At 50.1% G+C, this 25,549-nt stretch overlaps 2 protein-coding genes and 1 long non-coding RNA gene across 5 annotated transcripts in view; 2 read left to right on the top strand and 1 right to left on the bottom strand.

Moving 5' to 3' along the window:
- The first annotated feature begins 1,414 nt into the window (after positions 1–1,414).
- INPP5K (inositol polyphosphate-5-phosphatase K) lies at positions 1,415–14,649 on the top strand. 3 transcript variants are annotated; one of them, XM_028707882.2, is made up of 13 exons: positions 1,415–1,534; positions 3,258–3,365; positions 3,838–3,946; positions 4,878–4,994; positions 5,675–5,850; positions 6,698–6,809; positions 7,259–7,368; positions 7,564–7,590; positions 8,716–8,905; positions 9,809–9,946; positions 11,011–11,094; positions 11,190–11,294; positions 11,544–14,649. In XM_028707882.2, exons 1-13 carry the CDS (start codon positions 1,503–1,505, stop codon positions 11,643–11,645), a joined length of 1,410 nt encoding a protein of 469 aa, XP_028563715.1. In that variant the 5' UTR covers positions 1,415–1,502; the 3' UTR covers positions 11,646–14,649. The 3 variants fall into 3 exon arrangements, with proteins under 3 accessions (XP_028563715.1, XP_028563713.2, XP_028563714.2); XM_028707880.2 differs by lacking the exon at positions 1,415–1,534 and adding an exon at positions 1,595–1,895; XM_028707881.2 differs by lacking the exons at positions 1,415–1,534; positions 7,564–7,590 and adding an exon at positions 1,597–1,895.
- A 4,267-nt stretch (positions 14,650–18,916) lies between these two features.
- LOC114585428 (uncharacterized) lies at positions 18,917–25,390 on the bottom strand. Its single transcript, XR_003703896.2, has 3 exons — positions 25,348–25,390; positions 23,457–23,570; positions 18,917–21,074 (listed from the first exon to the last, which is right to left on the bottom strand). It is a non-coding gene; the product is annotated as an uncharacterized LOC114585428 (long non-coding RNA).
- Positions 21,241–25,549, top strand: part of MYO1C (myosin IC) — a 40,553-nt gene continuing 36,244 nt past the window's right edge. The window contains exon 1 of the mRNA XM_028708078.2: positions 21,241–21,394. Coding sequence (XP_028563911.2) covers positions 21,278–21,394 — 117 coding nt within the window. The 5' untranslated portion in view covers positions 21,241–21,277. The remainder of the gene's footprint in view (positions 21,395–25,549) is intronic.

Here is a 25,549-nt window from a genome sequence, read left to right as displayed (position 1 = left end):
TGCAGCGGTTCTCCACCTGTGGGTCTCCAGATGTTGTTGGACTACAACTCCCATCATCCCTGAGCTCTGGCCTTCCTAGCTAGGGGTGATGGGAGTTGTAGTCCAACAACATCTGGGGAGCCACAGGTTGAGAGATGCTGCTAGGGAGTGGGTGGGGTTCCCTGGTTGTCCTCTTAGAAGCCTACAGTGGAGACCATGATTTCAGTAGAGTTGGTGAGAGCCGGGGTGGGGTGGGACTTGGGGAGTGAGTGAATGAATCCCCCTCCCAGAAGACGCGGGGAAGGCGGCAGGAGCCGAAGGAGCGACGGGAGAAGCGTCTCCTAGCCTGCAGTTTCCCGGAGGCAAGGCAGGAGCCCCTGATGCCTTCCTACCGCAGAAGGGGCGCTCTGCACATGTTCTTGGGTCTCCCTTATTCCGCATTGGCACTCGCGCTCGGGTGTCCGGCCTTTCCTAGTGGGACAGCCCTAATTTAGATATAAAGCGAGTACAAGGCGAGGCTCCCTGCATTCTTGTGAGCTCCTCTGGGCTTTGAGGCCGGTCACGAAAGGGACACTCACATCGAGGTTGCATTTATGAAAGCCCCGCTGCTGCGCTCCGTGGGGCTTCCCGGGCCCGAAGCCGACCCGGAAGGCAGCTGCAGGACGTCACGGCCCGCTCTCGAAGGGACTCCGTCGGGGCCGCGCTCCCCCGGAGATATGAAATAGCAGAGGGGACCATTTTGCTGCCGGGATGGGCCACTCCCTGGATCCCATTGAGAAACCATGTTTGAATCTTCCTCCCTCTTGTGAGAGCAGCACGCAGAAAACAGGGGCAGCCCGGACCGCGCAGGGCAAGCGCCCCCCCCCCCCGCAAAAGAAGCACACGCACAAAACGCCGCAGACACGTGAAGTGCAGGTTTTTATTTTGCGAGAAATACGTTCATTTTACTGCGCCGGCCATCGCTGCAGCAGAGCGGAGAGAGCCGCTTGCAACAGCCTTGCAGGGTAACCTCGCGCGGATATTGCGGGTTGGGGTCAGGCCCCATAATAATAATAATAATAATAATAATAATAATAATAATAATAATAATAATAATAATAATAATAATAAAAAAATAAATTTTATTTATATCCCGCCCTCCCCAGCCGAAGCCGGGCTCGGGGCGGCTAACAACAATAAAATAATACATTCTAAAATCATTTCATTATAAAATTAATTCAAATCATGAAGAGCAGCAGGCGCCAGGGTCGCAGCGACCCTCGAAACCCCATTGACTTCTCTGGCCAGCTTCTTGTTTCTACCCGGAAGTGCAAGGGAGAGGACACTCTGTCCTTTTTGGGTAGCTCTGCGTTCGCTCCCCGTTGTTTGCATCACGTGCTCAGAACGACGCGGCCTCTTGGCATCCCCGCCAATCAGGAGGCGCGCCGACCTCGTCCCCTGCCCCGATTGGCCGGAGCGGTCACAAGAGCGGAGCGAGCTCTTTCCTCCGCTCTCGCCCGCCTCTGCTTTCTCGGGCAGCCGCGATGGAGGCGGAGGAAGGACCGCGGCATCTCAGGTGAGGACGCGGGGGGGGGGGCGCGCGGGGGACCCGTCTTGGGAAAAACCCCCTTTGGCCCACGTGCCCCCGGCCGAGTCAAGGGAGTCCCTGGGCATGTGCAGAGCGCGCCCGAGCCTTCCTGCTCCCCGGAGGCTCTTCCGCCCCCTTGGGGTTTCCCGCGAGGAGGCAGCAACCCCTCCCGACGGATCTCGGGGCCCCGTGACCGGCCTCCGCCCGCCGACAGGCGCTCCTTCTTACAGCAAAGCCCCCGGATGCGGAGCGGGAGTTCTGCTAATCGCCGCGGGAAGCGCGAAAGCCGATTTCGGCTTGCAAAGCACCGGCTGGGATTTGAGTCCTTGGTGGGCCGCTTATTCAGCAGGTGCTGCGCCAAAGGGGCTCTCCTGCCCCCACTTGCCACATCCTCCGGGGGCGGTGATCAGGCGCGCCCGCGGAAAGGCAGGCAGGCAGGCGGCCGGGAACACGCCCAGGATCGGGGGATGCCGGGCTGCCTGCCGGTGGCGCTTCTCCCTCCTCCCGCGGGACGGGGGTCTTCCTAACCGCGGCCCTGCGCGGCACATCCGCCTTCTGCCTTTGCAGCTCCTGTATTTGCGGGGAACCTCCAGTTGATGTTGGGCTCTAGTTCCCAGCAAGCAGCGGAGTCAGTGCTCGGGGGTGATGGGAGCTGTAGTCTGGCAGCCTTTGGAAGGCCACCTGTCTCTGGGCTACATCCTGTGCCCATCCTGTCATCCCGCTTCTGGAGGGCTGACTTGGGTGGGGAAACAGGCCAAATATCTTTTCCCTTCCCCACACTTCTCTGACCACAAGCTGAGCTCCAACAGCCACCTCTGAACCCCCAAACCCCTTCCTAGCCAGAAGCTGTGTTAATAAAAGCCTCCTGAAATAAAAGTCACTTGTCAGATTTGGTCCCTGGCTTGGCAATCCCTCCATGTGGGGCACGTGCCTCAAAACCAGTGATTATACCTCCATGACACAGTGGCAGAAACATGTGATTGGCCTCAGTTAACAATAGCTTTTCATAACTCTCCAGGCTCCAGGGGCATTAAATCTTGGCGCGTGGCATGGGTGTGGGGGTGCACCTTGAGGGCTTGCAAGGAGAGGAAAGGACCTCCCTTCCTGCCTCAGAGTTGCCTTCTGGTGCGGTTGACGGCTTCCTTGCTTAGCTTGTGCCAGAAGCGAGGCTTAATTCTGCCTACATTGACCCTTCTCTGGCTGGGGGGCGCCTTGGGTGGGGAGTGGGGCATGCCCCTCTCCTTCTGGCCCCATGGCATCTTTGCAGCCTGAAGAGCCGCTCCAGGACTTGCTCTCCGTCTCCTTGCTGGACCTGGAGGGCACCCCCTCTGCCTTGCGCAGCCGCTCGGCCAGTGTGAGCAGCACGGGCTCCAGCGGGCGGCTGCAGCTGCGGCAGCGAGTGGCACAGCTCATGGCTTGCGTGGAGGACGTCAGCTCCGATGACGAGATCCACGAGGAAGTCTCACGCACCATCGACGAGGCTTTTCTGATCTGTGGGAAGATGCAGAAGCAGAAGCTTCTAGGGATCAGGTGCCCTTCCCAGGCAGACAGGCTCTCTCCAGCGGGGCTTTGGTGTTTTTAGGGCAGGATTACAGATAATAAGGCACGAGGAGGGGAGAGATTAATGGGATGACGAGGTAGCTGTGCCGGACAGGAGCCTGTCCCCACCTGTTTGTACTTCAGCTGCACTGCCTTTTGTCTGTCTCTGAAGGTTGCACTTGGTGACTTGGAACGTGGGCACAGCTTCTCCCCCTCCTGATGTCACCTCTTTGCTGCAGCTCAACTTGCAAGACCAGGAAATGGACATGTATGTCATTGGGTAGGTATTTTGGGAACTAGAACTGGGGCTCTTCTTGGGGATATCATCCTGGTCATGCCATCTGCAGAAGCGAGGGGGCGGCCTTCACGAGCATGGTGCTTCTTGAGATCTTTTGCAGAAGGTCTCTGCAGGTCTCTGGACGTAGGGGAATGTGGCACAGGTGAGAGATCTCATTCAAGAAAAGGGGCAGCCATTCAGGATTGTGTGGACTTCAAGAAAGAATGCTCTTGGTGTGTGATTTCACTGAGTAGTCAGTACTCAGTGTGCTAAGATGGTATCCAGAATTGTGCCACCGTGTAGTGATGCACCCTCCCTTCCTCTGCTTTCATGTGGATGCAAGCGATGGGTTAAAAGATGAACAAACATTTTATTGGACAGCAGCCGCTCCTGCTCTTAGTGTTTCCCAATAGGTCTGGGTACTTTTTGTCAAAATGAGATGTAAGATTACCTGGGTTAACCCTGGAGTGTTCAGTTTACAGGAGGTGAACTCCAAGATTGTGAATTTCCTATCCGACATGGCCTTTGATGATCCTTGGAGTATTTTCTTCATGAATGTTCTTTCTCCTCTGCGCTATGTCAAGGTAATCATGTTGATTTGTCTATTGGTGGTCTCTGGCTTACATTCTCCTGATGAATATTCTCTCGTGTGAGGTGTCCTGTCATTTGGGCGTGGCCCTGCCTCCTTCCTGACCAGGAGACAGTCATAGATCTGCTGCAAGTGTTCCAGAGTTTGCATTCAGCATAGGAAGGGCACGTTGGGGAGGCATTCTCAGTGACTACCTGCTCCTCCCAGGGACTCGCCAAAGCAGAAACCATTCAAGGCTGGCTTTTGGAATTAAGTGTTCTAGAATTGTCTCTGATGCAAGAAGTAATGTAGTCACAGTGGCTCTGTGCTCCCTCCACTGGTCTGGAGACAACAAGTGCCTCTGAATACGGTGAATTACAAGTGTGGAGAGTATTTCTGCTGTTTTCAGGTCCTGCTCATGGGGAGCAGGTTGGCCACTATGGGAAACAGGGCAGTGGGCTAGAGGACCCCTTTGGCCCAATCCAGTTGCTGAAGGACCTTCTTATGTTCTTTTGATTTCAAGAATGTTCTAGTCTGGTTTGATTCCAAAAGGCCTACCAACCACCTAGAATTGCAGTGGCTGCGCATTAAATTAAATAAGACAAGGCTACAATTTTGATGTTTCCTGTGTTTGGTCCTCAGACACTACTCCACGGCCAGAGTTCTGTTGAGCATTGCACTGGCTTTGGTCAGATGCTTCCCAGTGCCTTTATCAGGGCTGGGCAGGAAGAGATTCTTGGTACTGCCTGACTTCCATTTATCTCAAATTCCATCAAGAATGGAGGAAGCAGAAGCTTTCCTTGGCCCTCAGGGGAGATGCAATCCCCTTTCTTTAGCCAACTGAGCAGTGTTTGGACTCCCTTCCCAGGCCTGGGATTTCCTGGGGCAACCTAACCTTTTCTGGGGGGTCGCTAGTGTTTGTTTTTAAAAAACTCTTCCGCTCGCAGGTATCTTCCATACGCATGCAGGGCCTCCTCCTCCTGGTCTTTGCAAAGCAGCCTCACGTCCCCTTCATACGGGACATTCAGAGCCAGTTCACTCGCACGGGTCTCTACGGATATTGGGTAAGCAGCTCACCGTGTTTTCCAGACCTTTTAATGGCTTTTTCAAATTGCAACTTAGTCTTGGCTTCTGCATGTTGCCAGCAATGGCTTCAGTGAGGAATAAAAGAACGTATAGAATTTTACTCCTTTTAGTAAAGTTTTGAAACATTTTGTCTGAAGTTATAAACTTGTCAAGGGCTACAGAGATTAATCTGTATGATGATGCAGGATTGGACCACATCAGAGCAAAAAGTGCTGCCATCCCTGGTGCTAGCAAATTTGCTCCTCGGTTCTGTACCCAAAGAACAGTCTGATTCCTGGCTACCTATCTAACACTCATGGTGGCTTACTTCTCCGTTGTCTTGAGGATTCCAGTCCCTTTCTTGTCTTCAAATAAATTTGGGATTGACCAGGGCTTTTTTTAGCTGAAACTCACCGGAACTCAGTTCCGACACATCTCAGGTGGGCGCCGTTGCCATTATAAGAGAACAAAGGAGGTATTCCTGATAAGTTCCGACACCTCTTTTTCTAGAAAAATAGCACTGTGTTTGATATTTATGAATGGTAGGTGTTGCTTCTGAAATGTACCCGTAAATGGAAACAAGTTCAATGGAAACAAGTCCCAAAACAGCCTCAAGCGCTGTTGTTGTGTGATCTGGGGGACCTGATCCGTCGGTGCCTTGGCTTCTTATGTCTTGTAGGGAAACAAGGGGGGTGTCACCACTCGCATGTCTGTCTATGGACATACCATCTGTTTCCTGAACTGCCACCTGCCAGCCCACATGGAGAACGCAGGACAGCGGCTGGATGACTTTGAGCGCATCTTGGAGATGCAGCAGTTTGAAGGCGAAAAGATTCCCAACGTCCTGGATCACGAGTGAGTGGCAACTGAATCTGGTCGAGGCTGCCCTGCTGGCTTGCTTCTAGGAAAAGAGGATCCAGCTTGGCTTGGCCTCTGCTACATAGGTCATTGTCCATTTAGTTTAGGGAGCCCCTCTGATAGCTTTGAACCCAAAGTGAGAGCATCCGGAAGAGGGTTATTTCATGAAGGTGGTGGTGGTGATTAATTTGTTGCTGTTTCCACAAAAGCAACTCAAAGTGGTTTACAAAAATGAACATTAAAAACAATCTAAAATGCTCACCCATAAAATGTGGATTCAATTCAACTTATCCTAATAAAAAGCTGAGCAGAAGGCCACAAACTTAATTGGCACTCCAAATTCCCAGGTAAATAACAATTTTTTTTGCCCAGCTCCTAAAAAGAGATAGCGGTTGTGGAGTTTTGTAGTTTAGGGTTTATTCAGAGCTCCACAGAAGCCCGTTCAAGGGAACAAAAATCACCTGGTTCTGCGAAAAAGCACCTGGTTCTGCGAAGGGAGGGAGGTAAGGTGCCTGGACCAGAGAGGGAGGACCATTTTGAGCATTGTTCTGGCAGCTCTTTTGGGAGCCACTGTAAGTAGTGAGCCTGACTCCGCCCCCCCCCCCCGCCTCCCGTTGTGTCACTTTCAAGACTAAGTGATGCTTTCTAATGGGAAAAAGCCATGCAGTCCAAAGCGAGCAAGAGGACAGATAACTTTGCACAGTGGTGAAAGATAATGGAGAGCTACAGAGTAAATGTGCTCCTGAGATGATATGTGGGGATGAATCTGCTACGTCTGATGTCTGCCTTGCAGCTTTCTCCTGTTTTTTCTTAAGCAGTTATTTCTCGTTTCTCCTCTGTGAAGCGTTCTCTTCTGGTTTGGTGACTTGAACTTCCGGATTGAAGATTACGGCCTGCATTTCATTCGAGAATCGATCAATAACAGCCGATTCAGCCTTTTGTGGGAAAAGGACCAGGTACTACCTCCAAGTTCTGTTCTCGTCATTCCTGTGCAGGTGCCGCCACCAGGATCTTCCGCTTTCTTCTCTCTTCTGGCTTCCCCTGATGGAAGACCCTACAATTTCTCCTGCTGATTCCACCACCACCCCCCCCCAAATGTCACTTGGCAACAAATCTGTGGATATTTACATTTTGTTCCCATAATTTTTTGCCTTATTCCTGGTCCATATCTATTTCACAATTGGCTCTAAATTTCCTCCTGGGAAGTTGTGAAATTTGCCTGTCCCATTCCGTATCGATTTCTGTGGAGTAAAATGACCTTCATGTGGATCTCCTTTCCCAAAGAAAGAAAGAAAGAAAGAAGCCTCGAAGAGGAGGCTGCAGAACTTCTCCTATGTAGGATTCTTTTAGTTGGGCCTGGTTGCTGCTTTGCGTTTCTGTTATTCCTTTCTTTTTATTTATGCAGCTTAACATCGCTAAGAAGAAGGAACCCATTCTTCAAGAATTCATGGAGGGGCCCCTGAAGTTCAAACCCACCTACAAGTTTGACCTGTACTCAAATGACTATGACACCAGGTAAATGCTGGTTACCCCCCACAACACACATGTCTTGGATGTATGACCAGGCTGGTGAAGGTGAATAAGCAGAAGAAAGTGGGAGCTAGTTTGGGGAAGGAGAGAGCTTCATCAGTGTCTTGGCCCAGTCCTCCAAAAGAGCTCCAGCGGAATTGGTGTTTGGGATTTTTGCACTAATGTCTGTTTCTATTTCAGGGGGCAGAAGACGCTCTTTTGGTTTAAGTAAGGAGATTTTGATGCCCTCCTTTCCAAATCTTCAGCATTTTAGACTATTAGACTATTAGCATTTCAAACTGTTGCTGCTCTATTCTCTCCAGCTGCTGGAGGCTTGATCCTAACCTGCTAATTGGCGTGATGGACCTGAAATAAAAAAGAGCCTCTTGCACCTGGGTGCAACGGAGAGTTTCCCCCACAGTGACCGATGGGGATGAAGGAAGCAGCTGTTCTCCAGCATGATAGCCCTTGTGGATTCAATTTTGTTGGCTCACTAGGTTTGCTTTCTCGCCTGCCTGCTGGGGCTCCTCAGAAGTCAGGATAGGAAGTGCTTCTGCTGCACTTGCTTCCACAAGGCACAAAAGGGCTCTGCTGGCTGCTATTTAGTCAGCTCAGCAGCTTAAAACGGGATTCGTAGGTTGCTCAGCTGCCCCTTGGGTAGCTTCATCCCTTCAAAGAGACCCAGGTGGGGAATGGAGTGAACAGGTCAGATCTTAAGCTACTGGTAACTCCGGTGGCAATAAGAGTTTAGTGCTGCCGAGCAAACTGTCTTCTTCCCACATCTTTCTATTGTAGAATTATAGAGTTGGAAGGGATCTGAAGGGCCATCTAGCCCACCCCCTTGCAGTGCAGGAATCCGTTGCCCAAAGTGGGGCTCGAATCCATGACCCTGAGATTAAAAGCCTCATGCTCTGAGTTCTCTGCGAATGACCAGGCAGCCCAGGCTGTATTTGTCTCTGAAGAGACAGCAGAGCTTTTGAAAAACTACCCAGGATCAGGGCCAGAAATGCAGCTGGCACAAACTTCAATGTGGGCAAACCTCTCCTGAGCACTTGACGTGGGCCACTGTAAATGTAAAGCTGCCTCCAGCTGATGCAGCCTGGTTAACACTTGGTTGCTGCTAGTTCGTGTTGTTTTCTGATACGAAGTTGATTAACCTCCCTTCTTCTTCGTCTGCCTTTCTTTTAGATCTGCTAACGTACAGATAGACGTCGTTTGATTGAGCTATAAAATGAAGGGGGTGGGGGGCAGTGTATGCACTGGTTTGCTTTGTCCCCATAATGCCTCTGCTGCTGCCACCATGGATAGCAGCTTTGCTTCGTTGGTGTGTTCTCACTGCCTCCCCTTTTGCAGTGGGAAGAAGCGGAAGCCTGCGTGGACGGACCGGATCCTCTGGAGGGTGAAGCACCTTTTGCAGTTGGCCTCAGAGGCAGGAGAGATGCCAGAAGAGGAGGCAATTTCTGTGTCCCTGCACAGCTACATCAGCCACATGAGTTACGGCATCAGCGACCACAAACCTGTCACCGGGACCTTTGTACTTGAGGTAATGTTCTCCTCTCCCTGAGTGCAGAATTGGCTCTTGGAAAAGGGAACCTGGCCACGACTCCGGTCCCTTCCATCAGAGAAGTGGCTGGGCAGATGAAGCCCAGCTACAGAAGTCCTGGGAAGGCTTTGCAAGCTTTCCAGCTACCAAAGGTGTCTTTTCTGATGGACGCTTTGCAGTCCTGCTCTGTGTCTCAAAGACAGATCACGAACCATCTTATGGTTGGTGGAGAGAGAGCCCTTGCACCCTAAGGAGATAAACAGGATTGACTCTGCCTTTGATTTCCAGGCCCGTTTAAACTCTTCTCTTGTGTAAGTGCTTGCAAACTGTAACTGCATCAGTCTACTGATTTGGGAAGGTCTCCTGTGAAGCTGCCGCACCCCCCAATTTTTTTTTTGAGGGTCACTCTACAACCTTTTTAGGATAGCTTAAGTGGCAGCACGGGACGCGGGTGGCACTGTGGGTTAAACCACAGAGCCTAGGACTTGCAATCAGAAGGTCGCCGGTTCGAATCCCCACGACGGGGTGAGCTCCCGTTGCTCAGTCCCTGCTCCTGCCAACCTAGCAGTCCGAAAGCACACCAGTGCAAGTAGATAAATAGGTACCGCTCCGGCGGGAAGGTAAACGGCGTTTCCGTGCGCTGCTCTGGTTCACCAGAACCGGCTTAATCATGCTGGCCACATGACCCGGAAGTTGTACGCCGGCTCCCTCGGCCAATAAAGCGAGATGAGCGCCACAACCCCAGAGTGGTCCGCGACTGGACCTAACAGTCAGGGGTCCCTTTACCTTTAAGTGGCAGCACTTGAGGATTATTAACATTTTCAGAGTTGGGAGCATGAAGAGCGGCTTTTGACTTCTGTTGAATGGGTGGCTATGAGATACAACTTCTTTCCTTTCTTCCAGATGAAGCCTCTGCCCCCTGTCCCACTGGTCAGGCTGCATCCTGTGGGCAACTGGGATGCTGAGCAAGATGCCACCGTCCGCTACTCCACAGCTCCTGAATTCCCAAGCAGTGCCTGGGATTGGATTGGTCTCTACAAGGTGACATTGCCACAGATGTGTACTGAGGGGGGAAGGATAGTAGCTCAACAGCAGAGACATGCAGAAGAGTCCTCAGTTGAATTCCTGGCCTCTTGAACCGGGAAAGACCCCTGCCTGAAACCCTGGAGAGCTGTTGCAGTGTAGACCAGGCATCCCCAACCTTCGGCCCTCCAGATGTTTTGGACTACAATTCCCATCATCCCTGACCACTGGTCCTGTTAGCTAGGGATCATGGGAGTTGTAGGCCAAAACATCTGGAGGGCCGCAGGTTGGAGATGCCTGTTGGAGACAGCACAGAGCCAACATACCAATGGCCTGTCTTCCATTTCCTCTGCTCCTTTGAGGGTGAGGTGTGCTGTGGTCATGTGCCATTTTCTCCTTGTGAAGGAGAGGTTCTCCTGGTCCCTCCTGACAGTGTCAGAGATTTCCTCCTGCCCAGAGTGCCCACAGTTCCAGGAGGATTTTTGGCACCCTGCAGCCAAGGATGACTAAAAGGAGGCAGTGGTGGGTTGTGTGAAGCCGAGGTATCAGGGTGGGAGGGCACTGAGTGACCTGAGCAAAGGGTCTGGTTCCCTTGGGGGAAAGAACAGGCTGCAGACCCTGGCCCAGAAACAAAGGCAAGGCTCAGAGACAAGAGGAGGCTGGTGAGTGGCAAACCTCCTTGCGCCTGAAAATTCTCATTTTGATGGAAGCTGTCAGAAGCCAGGAGACTGATGAGAGACTTGGTCTTTGGTCTGGGAATCTTTTGGATTATTTAGGCCAGTTCTTGTGTCCTTGTCTAACCCTCTAAATACCACATGTGTTGCCATAATTTCCTTAGAGAAAAGGTTACAAACTTTGTGATAAATCATTGTGTGGCCTTGGCTTAATCTTGCTTTTGTTGTCATATTTCCTCATTTCTAAAACCTTGTATCACTCTCAGCAATACTGAAGTGTGAAACAGTTCAGAGTTTGCAGCCCATTTCCTTAGCTAACCAGAGCAAATAGCTCTCACATATTAGACAGCCACATGTTCACTCCCCTGACAACCAAGTTGTGCTCAAGGCAGCTCTCTCCCCTTGCAGGTGACCTTCAAGCATGCAAATGACTATGTGATGTACGCCTGGGTGCAAGACAACGAGATTTCCTCGGAGGAGGATGCCAAGCAGGTGAGGTTATCACTGTAGCCTGAGGTTATCACTGCTGGCTGCTTCGTTCCAGATGTTTTGCTGAATGCTGACTGCCTTTTCTTTATTTTCCCCAGGTCTATCTCAGTGCTGAGGAGCTTCCAGCAACCGGAGGAGAGTTTCTCCTGGGTTATTACAGCAACACAATGCAATCCCTGGTTGGCATCAGCCAGCCCTTTCAGGTATGGGGCTGATGGGCTGACTCAGCACAAGCCAGCTTCCTGGGTTCCTAGAACCCCCAGGGAGCTCTTCCCGATGTTCCTGGAATCACCTGGGGAAATGGTTCTCCTCTTTGGATTACCTAGCCTACCTCACAGGGTTCTTGTGAGGACAAAATAGAGAGGGGAAGAGAACCGTATATGCAGCCCTGAGGAAAGGTGGGAGAGAACTGTAATAAATAATAAAAAACAAAGACTGATCTCTCCTTTCAGATTCAGCCAAGGAGAATGTTAGCAGAGAAGGACCTGGCCTGGGATGGAGTCAGCAGGATGCAGGAGCAGCTCTGTGATGAGAAACCACCGTGTGACTTTTGAACTGTGCCACGTGCCCCTGCAGCGGGGTCTGTGAGGAGGGAACCTCCTTCCTCTGCCTTAGAAACAGGCCTCTCTCTGAAGGAGGCTAGAAACACAGGTGGGCATGTGAGTTTGAGCAGCCCAGAGCATCGTTTCCTAGGAAATAAATAGTTCTATTGCTGTCCCAGGAAGCTGGAACAAGGCTGTGCCTACCTTCAGCAACTAAAGAACCTTGACTAGTTGTAGCTTTCCCAAGAGGATCCACCTTCCAGTGGCCTAGCGCAGGGCAGGGGGCACTTATTCCTGAGGCCTGCTGCTGCTTCCTTTTCCTAGGGGTTATTTTAGGGCCCAGGCAATACACTGCAATATTAAGTAGTCGATGGTTGGTCCTGTTTTTTAAAAACCAGCATTCCAGGATTCAGCTCCCTATTTTTATGAAATGCACTTAGAATTTACTTGGGAGCTGAAATACACTTTCTATCGTAGACGAAGAGAGTATGCCGTCAGTTGTGACATTTTGGTTGGTTGGAAATGAGCAGTCCTGACAGAGCAGTGAAGAGGGCGGGACTTGAGCAGCTCATGGCTTCTGTTATCTTTACTTCCAGCTGCCCCACTTCCTGTGGTAGTTTTAATCTCCAAGAGTTCAGTGCTTGAAATTCTGGAGGTAAATCTACACCCAACCAACCAACCAGCTGACTTTTGCTTGGAATGTGGGAGTTCTTGATGGCCTGTCGCATAAAAAACCCCAGCCATGCTGGTGATTCCACCTGGGGTTATTTTGAGGGGAAGCCAATGTGGTGCCGTCCAGATGATGTTGGCCCCCCAACTCCCGTCAGCCACAGCCAGCATGGCCAAAGGTCAGGAAAGAACAGGGGCAGGTGTTATCTCCCCCTTCCCCTTCTGGAGCAAGCTCCGCAGTAACACAGCCTTGCTGGCACCTTCCTGGGGCCAGTCCTCATCTGGATGCGGATTTCCTGCACCTTTGCACAATTTCTGTGGAACTGGCCTTTCTCCTTCAGCCCATGGTTCTGCAGTTTCTGGCTCCACTCAGCACTCAAGGCCCCTGTCAGGATGCCCAAGTTCATAAAGCAAAGCCAGCTAGTTCTCCTCTGCATGCAAGTGATGTGGAGGCTGCTGCTGTTGGCAGCATGTTGTGTGTGGATATGACTTGGCCGCTGCAGGGATTCCCTTTGCTGCTCATGCCAATCCTTTGCACTCACAAGGGAGGGAGAGAAATATGGATGCCCCTGCCCTCTGGGCACTTGTCAACTGCTCCTGTGACTCAAAGGTTTTCCATGGAGAAAAGGTACCAAACTGCCAATAGGAGAAACCTGGGCTGAAATAATGAGTGGTGGGTGTTATCATGGTGGGCAGCCTTTGAACTCTGAGATAAGGCAGATGCACCCACCAAAATCCTTATGTACAAGCACTTTCAATTTGTCTTGTCTTAATTACTCCTGTTGCATCTGGACTAGTTTCCGTTTCTCCCAATGCAGTTTCTGTTTCTGAGAAGGTGGCCATCTTGCTCTCTTCTAGACTCAGACCAAGTGTAAGTATGGGAGGTTTTTGAATGGGGCAGATTTCCCCGTGCCTGTTAGCAGGTGAGCTTCAGTCACTGCCTAATGGATTTAAAGTTAAATTGTGGCAGATGGACAGCAGGATTCTTATGTAAATTGGCCCACAAGACGGGCACCCTGTCTGTAAGAGGCTGACTCTTCGCTTGAGCCTTGGCATTCTAGCTGGGACAGGAACTTCCTTGGGAGCCAGTGGTGGCAGGTGCTTTTCTGTATGTCACTTTGTTACATGCGTGAAGATATATTGAGAGAGGTTTTTTATTGTCTTTTCGGTAAACACCCTCGAGATACTGTCTGGGGTCATTGCTGTGACGGACATATTTTTTGTTTTAATCTTTCTGTTTGAGAGCTCTGTCGCAGCCTGGGAAAGGACCCTCTTCAGGAAGGGCCATAGCTCGGAGCACCTGCCTTGCATGCAGAAGGCTGCTGGTTCAATCTGCAGGTAGGGCTGGGAGAGTCTGAAACCCTAGAGAACCACTGCCAGGCGGTGCAAACAGTACTAAGCTAGATGGACCAGGGGCATAAGGCAGCTTCCTCAGTGGAATTTCATTTTCTCCTCTTTTAATCATCCTGGCCATCCACTTCCTTTGTTCTTTGCTGAGTGAATTTAGGATAAGCATCGTATTTGTGTCATTGTATCATGACATCATTTTTGTGTGAGAGAGAGATTCACCCCGGAAATTGTTTGGCAGTCAGGTGTTCCATCCTTTCACTGTGCCAAAGAGTCTTGTGGCCGAGGGGTCACACTTCTCCATACCAAACTGGTTCACAGTTAAATCTGCCATTAAATCTAGTCCTGGTGTTGACACCCAAGTGGTAGGAAAGACTTTCCATCCGCTTTGATTCCATCCAGCGTGCATCTCCTCTTGAGTAATTACTTGGCCACATCTGGAGCTGATAACATCCAAGAACTGTGGAAGAATGTCCAAGCTACTGAATATGTATCGGCAATACTTGCAAGGCTACCACTGGGTTGCTGTTGGTTTCTGGGTGCAGTTCAAGGTGCTTCTCCTACTGTTTTTTAAAGCCCGGTTCCTTAAAGGGTACCTGAAGGAGCGCTCTGCTTCCTCCCATATGAGCCTGCCGGTTCCTGGAGACCAGTGTCTTAAGGTCCAGCTCCTGGCACCTCACTGTCACGGGTCAGGCAGGTGGTGATTTGGGACAGGGTGTTTTCTGTGCTGGTGCCTTGCTGTTGTGATACACTTTCAAGTGCATCAACTTTTTTTTTTTTAATCATGTTTTAGGTACCAAGTAACAACTGTATTTCCCCCAACCCCCCTCACCTGTTTTTTGCTGTATTTTGCGGCTGCTGCTATTTGTCTTCCCTGCTTAGTTTGTATTGTGCTTCTATACTATTTTATTTTAGATGGTAACTTGTCTTGAAGCCCTTGAGGTGAATCGCAAATGGTTTAAAGAAGAAATATTAAAATAAATGTTAACTCTGATAGTTACTCTGCCTCCCAATTGTTGTTGTTGCTGTTGTCTCTGAGCCACAAGGGGGCACTGCAGAGGACGCAGATTCTGCTGAAACGGTTCCAGCTGTTTCTCGGGCGTGGTCTCTCCTCTGGAAGCTCTTCTGAGTGATAGCAGTGCAGAAGTCTTCACCATCAGTAGGGTGTGCCTGCCTTTGAACGAGGCTTGTGTGTGTCCTGAACCCTGGTGCATGCGGGTTGCTGGGGAGACGTGGAGATTGTTAACGTGAAAAGAGATGGCCCCGCTCACTGCCATTGGCAGGGGACGCCTATCTGGGAAGGTTCCCCCCATTCCCCGCTTCAAACTTGGGATGCAAAGGAAGTGGGAATATTTTTTCACGAAAAGTTTTTTCACAAAACAGTCTGCTGTTTTGGCTCCTATTGGCAAAGGCAGAACAGATCCTCAAGACCTCAAAACAAGACAGGAATTGATCACTTGCTTCAGAAATGCCCGTTCAGAAATGTGCCAGGGAAAACTGCTGACACTTTTGAACTGAGTGGGTGGATCTGTCTTTAGTAAGCTAATCTCTCGGCAGAACAATGCTGCTACCACCACCGGCTGCAGTGGAAAGTCGTCTAATTAAATCTTCCCAGCTTGTGGCTTTTCCATGCCTTTGTGGCGGAGTGCAACCTGGGGTGGGAGGAGGAAGAGGGCCTGTGCTGCGGATGGAAGCAGATAACCAGGCAGGGAGCGGCTGGCTCCACAGGGCAGGCGCAGGGAGCCTGAGAGGGAAGAGATGACTGAGCCAGAGGCGGAGGGGAGGGAGACTGGAAAGTATTTGAGGAGAGGCTTGAACATGGAAACAACTAGGCAACTTTTTAAAAATCTGCTAGGCATACAAGAAAACTGGGAGGAGTTCTCACATCTGTCCTTCCCCCTCCCAGCACTGTTGTTCACTGGTTAATGAACTGAAACAATCCTGTTCATGGTGTCCTCCAAAAGCAGGGCTACAATGATAGGAAACATTTGCTTCGACACAGCCTTCTGTGACCTGGCACCCTCAGGATAGGATGGCCTGGCAGCTCTCAGCACCAGGCATCTGGAGGGCACCAGCTGGCAAGGGTTGCTAAGACAATTTTGTGTTCTTTTGTGATCTAGTAAGATGCTTTGAACTCCTTGGCCTGGCTCAGCTCTCCCCCCCCCCCACTAGTAGCCCTGCAGAATCGCCAATGCAAAGCAAGGAGGAGAAATCACCACTGAGGTTCACAATGCAAAGAGGAAGAGTTTTGATGTGTTTAAAAAAGCTGGGTTGTACTACTGAAACGAAGTACAGTAGACTTGAAACAAGCAGAAGCGTCAGGAGATAAAACTTCTGACAGGGTTGGCATTCTGCGACAGCTGCCAAGGCCCCGAAACCTAACCCAGTTCACTGCCCCAGAGATGCTGGAGCAGCAACCCCCATGGCCCGCCCTCTGTCTTGCGGCACCATCAGCCTCCCACCCCTTGAAGTGGTGGCCACTGATTCCCACCTCTTGCGCTGCTGAGAGGGGCGGGCAGGTAGGTGGTGGCAGAAGCTGCTGTTTGTTCCTGTCCCATTGCCTTTGGTTTGTCCACCTGACTGCAAGGGGGAGCAGCAGGCAGCTCCTCCCTGGCACAATGGGACTTGGGCCTAGCAGGTGGTAGCAGCTCCTTATTCCCCCCCCCTCCACTCAACACATCCTCCAGATAAAGCTGCTTCCACACTGCTTCACTTCCTCCTTCCTTGCCTGCAGAAATCTTCCTACAAAGCCCTGCCCTAGAAGCCAGTTATGGCTGCCTGCCAAGAAGACGGTTGGCCCCTGACCCGATTGATTGACAGACGACTACACATGCCCTGGAGGCAGCAAAGTGGGCCATCAGTGTTGAGAGCAATGAGACAGTATTTCTGCAAGTTCTCTTCCGCTCCCAATCCTCCTGGTTTCAGAGCCAGAGAAAGATTTTGCAGCAAGGGTGAGGGTTCCTCTGCTCTCTTTCCTGAACTGTGGGCAGCAGCACAGGTAAAGTTGCCTCGCTGGCTGCTGCATGTTAGAGGCACGAGAGCAGTCTATGAGGTGTCTTGTGGGGTTTTTAATTCCCAGTGTGGGCCTGGAAAGAAGCTAGAGGGTTGGGCAGGGGGGGTGCGTGTAGAGGGGGCAGGGGGAGTCTTTTGGGACAGAGCAGAATGTTCTTTCAAGGATTTCTTCCCAAAGTGATTCTGATTTTCTCTCACCCAAGCTGCAGCTCCTCTGTAAACATCCAGCACCGACATCAATCTGCAACTTTTTTGCACAACTGCTTAAGGCCTAGGAGTCCTTTTTCTGGCACTGCATCAGAAAGCCACAGACTCATAACTGTCTTTTGTTTAAGTCTTAGGTACCAAGCTGTACTAGGGAAGTAACAAGAAGTCATGGACTGATTGTGGCCAAGGGTTTTCTTTTTTCCAGTTGCCATGGGCTTGCTTTTTGGCTTTGGACCAGCCATTTCTCCCCACTCTGATGAGAAGTAGCTGGTGTGGTTTGCTGGGAAGAGTTGGAGCAGGAGCAAGTAGGGAATGGGAGCCTGAGGGTGGGGGCACCAGCCACCATCGGGAATGACTTGCAATAGGAGTTTTTGCTAACTTAACTATCAGCTATTTAGTGAAATCCTCAGAACCAAAGACAGCCAAAATCATCATCATGTGGCAGGGTGTGTGGGGGAATACACCCATTTTCAGCTAAGAGCAGCAGAAAAACTAGACTCCGAGGGAACTTTTGGGTGACCAGGAAAAGTAATGTGACTTAATTATGTTAGCAGAGTTGGGAGCAACCTTTCTGTTAAAGTGGGTCAAATTTGATGGTGCTGCGTTGGGAGGCTTTCACATGATTGTGGCTGTTCAAACCTTCATTCAAAATCAGCCCCTGCTCTTTTTACTCCTCTTAGGCAAGGAGGTTGAGTCAACCGTCTTCCAACAATTCAAAATCTCCAGGCTCCTTCAAGCTTCTCCTTGTTAGTGGTAGACAGGCTGGGAGACTCCGGCTCTACAATTAAGTCCTTGCATTCTGACGGGTGGCTTCCAAAAGTGGGTAAAATGCTATGGCAAGGGGACTCCCAGTGTGTGCGTATGTGTGTCCCAAGCAATAGCATGAAAGAATGACAAATACCTGCAGAGGCCAGCATGCTGCAACTGCCAGTGTGGATGAGGAAGGCCAAGCTCTCTCTTGGGCAGGAAGAGCTCCTGCCAGATAACCCTTCCCTGCTCTCCCCCCCCCCCCCGCCCATTTGTCAGATACTTGGCAGCTGCTGGCTCCATCAGTCTTCCATAGGCTGTTTCTCAAAGAAAACATTTGTCTGCTTTCAAGTTGCCTAAGTGAAATCACTTGAGGACAATTCAGCCAGAGGGGTAGCAAGTGAAACATTGCAGGTTTCTTCAGGCAGTTTTCTTCAGGCTCCCCCCTCTCCATCCGTTAATGCAGGCAGGAGCCATCAATGGTCACCCCCTCTCTTGGGGATAAATAGTGGACCTCTGCATTTACATAGCACAGCTTTATGTAAACAGGAAATGTTTCCAAGATATTTCACATGTTTTCTGGACCCTAAAATATCCACTGATAAGAGCCATTGTTTCTTTCTCCACTGCTTCCTGCAAACTAAATTATGATTTCCTTGAGACGGCCCAGCCTTAGAGTCCCAGAACATTGTCTTCTGTCTTACCTGATTATCCTGGAACGTGGACCAAGCAAGGCAATTTCTCTGAAGGGCAGGAGACAAAGTTCACGGAGGCTGGCGGGACTCATCACCAAGAGGCAGTTACAGCCCTTGTGGGTGAATTTCCAGAGCACTCCCCATCAGGAAGCAGTTGCAGGGTAACACTGCAGCGTGGGAGGAAATCAGCAGTGTATGTCCACCAGATCATTCCTTCATTCTCTCTTCCTTCAAAACCTGAATGGGGACTGACCAGGTACCCCACCAAGAGGTGGAGGGAGGTTGCAGCATAGTTGTGACGCCCTTACATTCTCAACTGCACTGTCAAGAATTGAAGTATATTTAGCTATTTCACTGGATGCCTAACTAACTCTGATTTCTGCAAAAAGGTAAGCTGTTTAAATCATGCTGAAGTCAACGGGAGTTTGAAATTTTTACCTCTGTATAGGTTTCCTACCTAAGTCCACCAAGTTCAAAACCTTTCCCTTTCTTCCTCCTCCTCACTGTCCCATTGCATTTGGGATTATGCCACTCTCCCTGTTACAGCCAGTGACACACCAGAGCCAAGGTGGCTCCATAAATAAATAAATATAAGATTCATCAGAACTGTGAGACATCTTGGAAAACATGAAGTCTTTGAAAGGACACTGTCATTTTATACTAGAAGGCAACTTTTCTCTTTCAACACAAGTTTGATACCTGGGCGAGGGTGCCTCTTCCCACCCTGGTTTGGGTAGTGTACATGACAGCTGAGCTTCTGATACCAGTCTCTTTTTAAGAGAGGTGGGATTTCAATCTCTGGTGAAGGATTCAGTTGATTAATCAGACCAATTAACCCTAACTCCACCTTGAACCCTTAGCAGGAGTGATTCTAGCACTAATATAAGCTCAATTTTATCAGCAAAGGCTGCAGATGGGTAGCAAAAACCCACAGTAACAGCTGAGAGTTTTTCTTTTTCATATACCATATTTACTCAGATCTAAGGCACCATTGAATCTAATGCACACCTCAGTTTTCAGAACCTTGAAATAAAAAAAAGGAATTGCTGGCGAATGTAAATGTGCCGTCGAATCTAACGCACCTTGATTTTTGCAACATAATTTGGCCAAAAAAGTGAGCATTAGATTCAAGTAAATACAGTACATATGTATTTCTGGGCATGCTCATCACCCCTCAACATTTAAAGTTTCAGCAAGTAAATTACTTAAAAGTACATTTTTCCAAACAAAAATAAACTAGTTTTATTTTTGGATTGCTTATCTCGGGGGAATATATTTGGACAGCTGTGTCCCAGCCTCCCTTTCTCCTCAGTGTGCTCTTTGGCTCCTTTCCACCTTCGTTTAGTTCCTCCCCCCCCCCCCCCATTTTACATCTATTTCTTAAAACCTGTTCTTATATCTTGTTTCAGCCTGGGTCTTAAGGCACATCCATTAAACCACTTCTGAAGGAAAAGAGAGATTCAAGCCAGCTCCATGTTTTTAGGAATAGGAGAAACTGTTGGCAAGTACTTCCCACCAAGGAATTTGCTTTGGAAATGGGAAACTTATTCTGGAAAAGACATAAGCAGACTCAGAAGCGGTGACACAGCCTGTTCTGGAAGGGGTAGTGTTCCTTCTTTTGAGCCTGGCTGGGGTCAGATGCTGGCAGTAGCTGGGCTTTGGCTGCTGTGTCTGTCCTGGAGAAGGCAAATCTGGCCACTTTCATCACCCATGATGTCTTGGTCACATATTTCAACTACTGTAAACCACTCTATCTTTGACAAGGGCTTTGCAGCTGGTAGAGATTTATAGGATTTCCTCTGTTCCTCTCTATCTGTTTATAGATATCAATATAATGTCCTCCAGAAGAAATTCCCAAGGTGGTTTACATAAAAACAGGCAGAAATTCAAAATGCTTTTTTTGTTTTTGTTTTTTGTTAGCATTGAGACGTGGTGGCAGGCAAAATGCGAGCATGTAGAATTTCTGCCTGTCATGGAACGGCTGATGACATAGAAGACCTCTCAGATAAGGAGAGGGCAAATTGTTGTTCCCTCTTAATCAGTTCCTGATTTCTTTCTGAGCCCAGTTCAAAGTGCTGGTTATCATCTCTGGTCCCAAGTGTTGTTAAACCTGGTTATCCCGCCTGCCGTTCTGAGATCTGCTGGGGAGGCCCTGCTCCACATCCCTCCTTCCCCTCCAGCAGAAACATGGAGGACACGTTATTATTATTTATTAAATTTGTATATCACCCTTCATCCATAGACCTTGAGGCTGTTCACATGCAGGGAGGGTCTTTTTTGGCTGTGGTACCAGTGCAGACTCTGGTCCTCCTTCCTTTGGGTGCAGCCTCTCTTCTTCCTGGCCATTTCACAGACTGGTAAAGACTGTCACGCAGGTGTTCAGATCGGATTATCACTGCCATGTATTTGCCTACTGCCAGTGGTGGCCTTTTTTATATAGTTTATGTGTTTGCAGCTCTTTTTATGATGTTTCCACTGTTTTTTATTAATAAAACAGCTTGCTGACTTCAGGAGCCTTTGGGTGAAAAGTTGCCCATATAATTTACCAAATTAGCACACAAACAAAGCTTTGCCCCTTAGGAAGAGGTCTGACAGAAAGAAAGACACACCTGGTGCCGGCTGGGCAAGGGGGACCAGGAGGGCTAATGTACCCAGAGAGGAAAGGAGCCCTTCCGCTGCAGCTTCTCAGGGCAGAACAGCCAAGGTCACAAAGGTGGTGCCAAAAATTGCAGATGTCCATCCAGGTCTCCAGAGTCCCCTGGGTCTGAGAGAAGAAACATTGGAGTTAAAAGCAATAAGCAAAGACATAAATTAAAGGCTCTTGGAACAGCTGAAAGGACGTGGAAACAAGTGCTTGAACTGCATTGTTGCTTGAGCTCACACCTAGAGCTTGTACAAACACAGGCCTCCAGTTCTTCCGCTGCTGGGCCAAGGCGGCTGTTTATTGTGCTGCTGCTCCTTCAGAGAATGCCAGGACTGTTCGATGTCCGCCGGCTGCAGAGGGATGGTGCAAACCAGAGACCGAGCCCTGGGAGGATGGAGCTGCGGACCAAGTTTATCGCCACCGGAGAAATGATTTGCCAGGTTGGTCAGGATCGAGGGGCTAAGCCTGTAAGCATGGCTCTTCTTGTGCTGCCTAAACCTGCTTTCCTTTTCTTGTTTTGGTAACTTGGCACAGACAAACAAGAAGAGGGAGTCAGGAGTCAGGAAGGGTTCTATCAGTGCGAGGGAACTGCTGCATTTATGGAAAGGGACAGTCTAGCATGGCTTGTGAAGAGAATGAGGACAATACCCAGTGACAACTTCGAGCTTTGAGAAAACTGGCCCTTGCAAGGCCAGAGGAAGGAGGAGACAACGGTGTCCATATTTCAGACCACTGGACTGATGCTATAGCAAGTTAAAAGCAAACACAGTGAAATCTGTCAAGGTGGTCAAGTAGCAGGGGTGGGGGCATAAAGGAAAAGGCTCCAAGAGCTGTGTAAAATTAGCTGGGCTTCAGGCCATCTCTATGTTGGTGAATGATTGGATCTGGAATACCATACGGGTGAAGAGGAGGCATTTGTTGGTTTGGGCTTTACACATCTCTCCCAATATCCGCTCTATTGCTTTAAATTAAGGTTGCCTGCAGGTTTCTAACTCTCTGTGCAGGTGACATAGGCAGGATTCCAAATTCAAGAGGTCACAAAGGTTGGAGTGGACGTTTCTGGCTTTATTGGGACCTCCAAAAGCTAACGGCCTGCATTGCCAAAGGATGTTGCCTCTTAGCTTTATACAGTCCAGATGAATGATTATTGCTCTGCCTGCAGTTTGTCTTCTCCAGTGTCCATTGTGGTGCACCATGGGCTGGGCTGTGGGGCACTAGTGGCTATACCCAATGTGGGAGCCACAGGGGAAAGTCTTCCTTGCCCTGTGCTCTCTAGCGACAAGATTTGGCTCTCAAGTTGCCCTGGGACTCTTTCCCCACTCTCCAGGATGTTCCTAGTAAGAAGGGCTAGGCCCTGTCATAACGGCAGGATTTCTCTCTCCCCCCTCTTTGGCTCTGCTGTGGTTGTTTATCTCTGCCCTCTCAGACAGCTCCTGTGCCCATGTAGTACCAGCCAATGCGCCAGTGTGAAATGACAATGGTTGTGGGTAAGAGGACTCAGAGGGCAGGTAACATTCTGGGCTGCCACAGCCTGCTGATGGAGCTTGTGGTGACAGCAGCAGGGTTGGCTTGCCAGTACTGTACAGTGGTACCTTGGGTTACATACGCTTCAGGTTACAGATGCTTCAGGTTACAGACTCCGCTAACCCAGAAATAGTACCTCGGGTTAAGTACTTTGCTTCAGGATGAGAACAGAAATCGTGCTCCGGCGGCACAGCGGCAGCAGGAGGCCCCATTAGCTAAAGTGGTGCTTCAGGTTAAGAACAGTTTCAGGTTAAGAACAGACCTCTGGAACGAATTAAGTACTTAACCCGAGGTACCACTGTAGTCCGATGGCAGCAGTTCCACTCATGAAAAGGCTGGAGGCTGCTGCTGGCAGGACACTTGTGGCAACATTGGAAGACTTAATCTGGGAGTAGCTGGGAGAATGCCATGTAGATCAGACTCCCCACCCCCACATGCTGGAGCCTGTGCTGGAGAGTGGGGGAGCCTGCCCCCACTCTCTTGTGTTCTCCTCCAGCACCAGGCCATCTTCTATTCTGCCTTCCTCCTCACCCCCCGCCCTGGCTGCCTTTATGGATTGGTTAAATACTGTATGAGATATGTATGGGGTAAATGTTTTCTACATGCTTACTTCCTCAGCCTCAGTGTTCCCCATCTATAAAACAGGCACGTTCCCTAGAATGCCTATCTCTCCTTTAGCTGATATGCTGCGCTGCACTGCTGTTTGTGTTATACATGTGATCTTGTGTGCGATGTGACCTGATGTGGTGGGGTTCAGAGTAATGGGGTCTACATGCACTCTTACTTCATGTGGGACCTAGGTGACATATCTGTTTTGTGGGTTGGGGGGCTGGAATTCTCTGCAAGGCTTTGAAGCAGCACAGCTTTTTTGAGTCCATTAGGTCCTTCTAAAAATAGCAGAAAAGTGCAACTGTTGGTGAATTCAGGGGTGGTGGTGGGGGAGAGAAATCCTTACCAGGTCAGCAACACAGAATTTACCTCTTAGCTGAAGTGCTGCGCATAGCTCTGACATGGACCCACAGTCAGTCTTCTACTATTCTGAATACGACACTCGAGATTCTTGGGGAATAAGAGCTGTGTAGTTTGAAGATCCTGCCATTGTGAGCATAAATGCACTTAGAACTTTTAAATGTCCTGTCTCCAGATGCTTCAAAATAAGAAACTTGAAATGTTTTATTACTAAAATAACCCTCTACTGCTCTATTAGCCGCCAACAACTCACTTGGGAGCATCTGAAAACAGGCAAGACTTAACCCTATCAGAAGCCTGTCAGCTACCCTTATGCTGGAAGCTGTCTTATCCTAAGCTAGATTGTTAGTCCTTCCAGTGCAGTACTGTCCTTGCCCTCGCAATCCCCCATCATTGTTAGAAATCTGCAGACCTTCGGGCAAAGTGAGCAAATGGGTGTTACAAGGTGCTCCCTTGCAGGCTAAAGCTGCATCTGCCCCAGCACTGGGCACATTAACTGGCAGCAACTCTCCAGACAGGTGTCTCTTACAGTTCTGTTACCCGAGACCTTTCATTGGAGAAGTCCGAGCCTTAACCCACAACCTTTTACAAACAAACTGTGGACTTGCCAACTGCCAGAGCCTGACACGTTGTAAACTGGTCAGATTTGCAAGCAGGGCTGGGCTCAAATGAACCACAAGGCAAAGGCAAAGACTGCCGGTGGCGGGGAACTGCAAAAGGCAATTTTTGCAAGGGAGTTCACCCTTCCACTTTGCCCCTAAGTATAGTGTATAGTAAAAGCCATGGTTTCCCCAGTAGTGATGTATGGAAGTGAGAGCTGGACCATAAAGAAGGCTGATCGCTGAAGAACGGATGCTTTTGAATTCTGGTGCTGGAGGAGACTCTGGAGAGTCCCATGGACTGCAAGAAGATCAAACCTCTCCATTCTGAAGGAAATGAGCCCTGAGTGCTCACTGGAAGGACAGATCCTGAAGCTGAGGCTCCAAGACTTTGGCCATGAGAAGAGAAGCCTCCCTGGAGAAGACCCTGATGTTGGGAAAGATGGAGGGCACAAGGAGAAGGGGACGACAGAGGACGAGATGGTGGGACAGTGTTCTCGAAGCGACCAGCATGAGTTTGACCAAACTGCGGGAGGCAGTGGAAGACAGGAGGGCCTGGCGTGCTCTGGTCCAGGGGGTCACAAAGAGTCGGACACGACTAAACAACAATAGTGTATGTGCTGTGCAACCCGCAGCATATGTCTAAATCCCACTGAAAGTCTCTTTGGGGCTTCTGCATGGCAGAGCCCTCATCTATTTTCTAGGTACAGATAGGTAGCCGTGTTGGTCTGCCATAGTCAAAACAAAAAAAATTCCTTCCAGTAGCACCTTAAAGACCAACTAAGTTAGTTCTTGGTATGAGCTTTCGTGTGCATGTGTATCTGAAGAAGTGTGCATGCACACGAAAGCTCATACCAAGAACTAACTTAGTTGGTCTTTAAGGTGCTACTGGAAGGAATTTTTTTTGTTTTGACTATTTTCTAGGGTTTGCTCTCCTTGCAGTGGGCACCTGGGAAGGGCTGCAGCGAACTGCAATTCTCTCCTTTTTTGTCATGTGAGCAGAGCAGATCCCAAGCTCTCTTCCTCCTCCAAGAGTCGACAAAGGTTAGAACTTGAATTGAAAAGTCACGGCCAGCATTGAAGGCCTGGCCTTTCCGCCGCTTGCCGTGCCCCGGAGAGGCAACAAGGACGAGGCTCCTCTGGGAAGAGCTGGCCGGCACGGAGGGCGAGGAGGCCTTCGCCCGGCCTCGCTCAGCGCTGCCCACTCGGACGGGCAGCAGCGGCGGCTCTGAGGGCGGGTGTCCACCCCGGATGGTCCCCCAGGGCCCCTCGAGCGCGACCGAGGCGGGGAGACGCCTCACCTAGCGGGGCGGCGGAGGACGTTCCCTCAGGGACACGGAGACGGCTTCTCTCGCGCGCGCGCCTTTCCCGCCCAAACGGGCCGGCGGGGGCGGGGGAGCAGAGAGGGTCGCGCAGGCGCGGAGAGGCGTGGCCAGCCGCTCTCCTGCCCCCCCGCCCCCGCCCCCCCCCGGGAGGGCCCGAGTCAGGCCGGCCCGCCAGCCC

This window comes from Podarcis muralis, chromosome 15 (genome assembly GCF_964188315.1).
Source record: "Podarcis muralis chromosome 15, rPodMur119.hap1.1, whole genome shotgun sequence".
Lineage (NCBI taxonomy): Eukaryota > Metazoa > Chordata > Lepidosauria > Squamata > Lacertidae > Podarcis > Podarcis muralis.
Note: the sequence above shows the minus strand (reverse complement) of the source record. Positions and strands in the feature narration are given on the sequence as shown.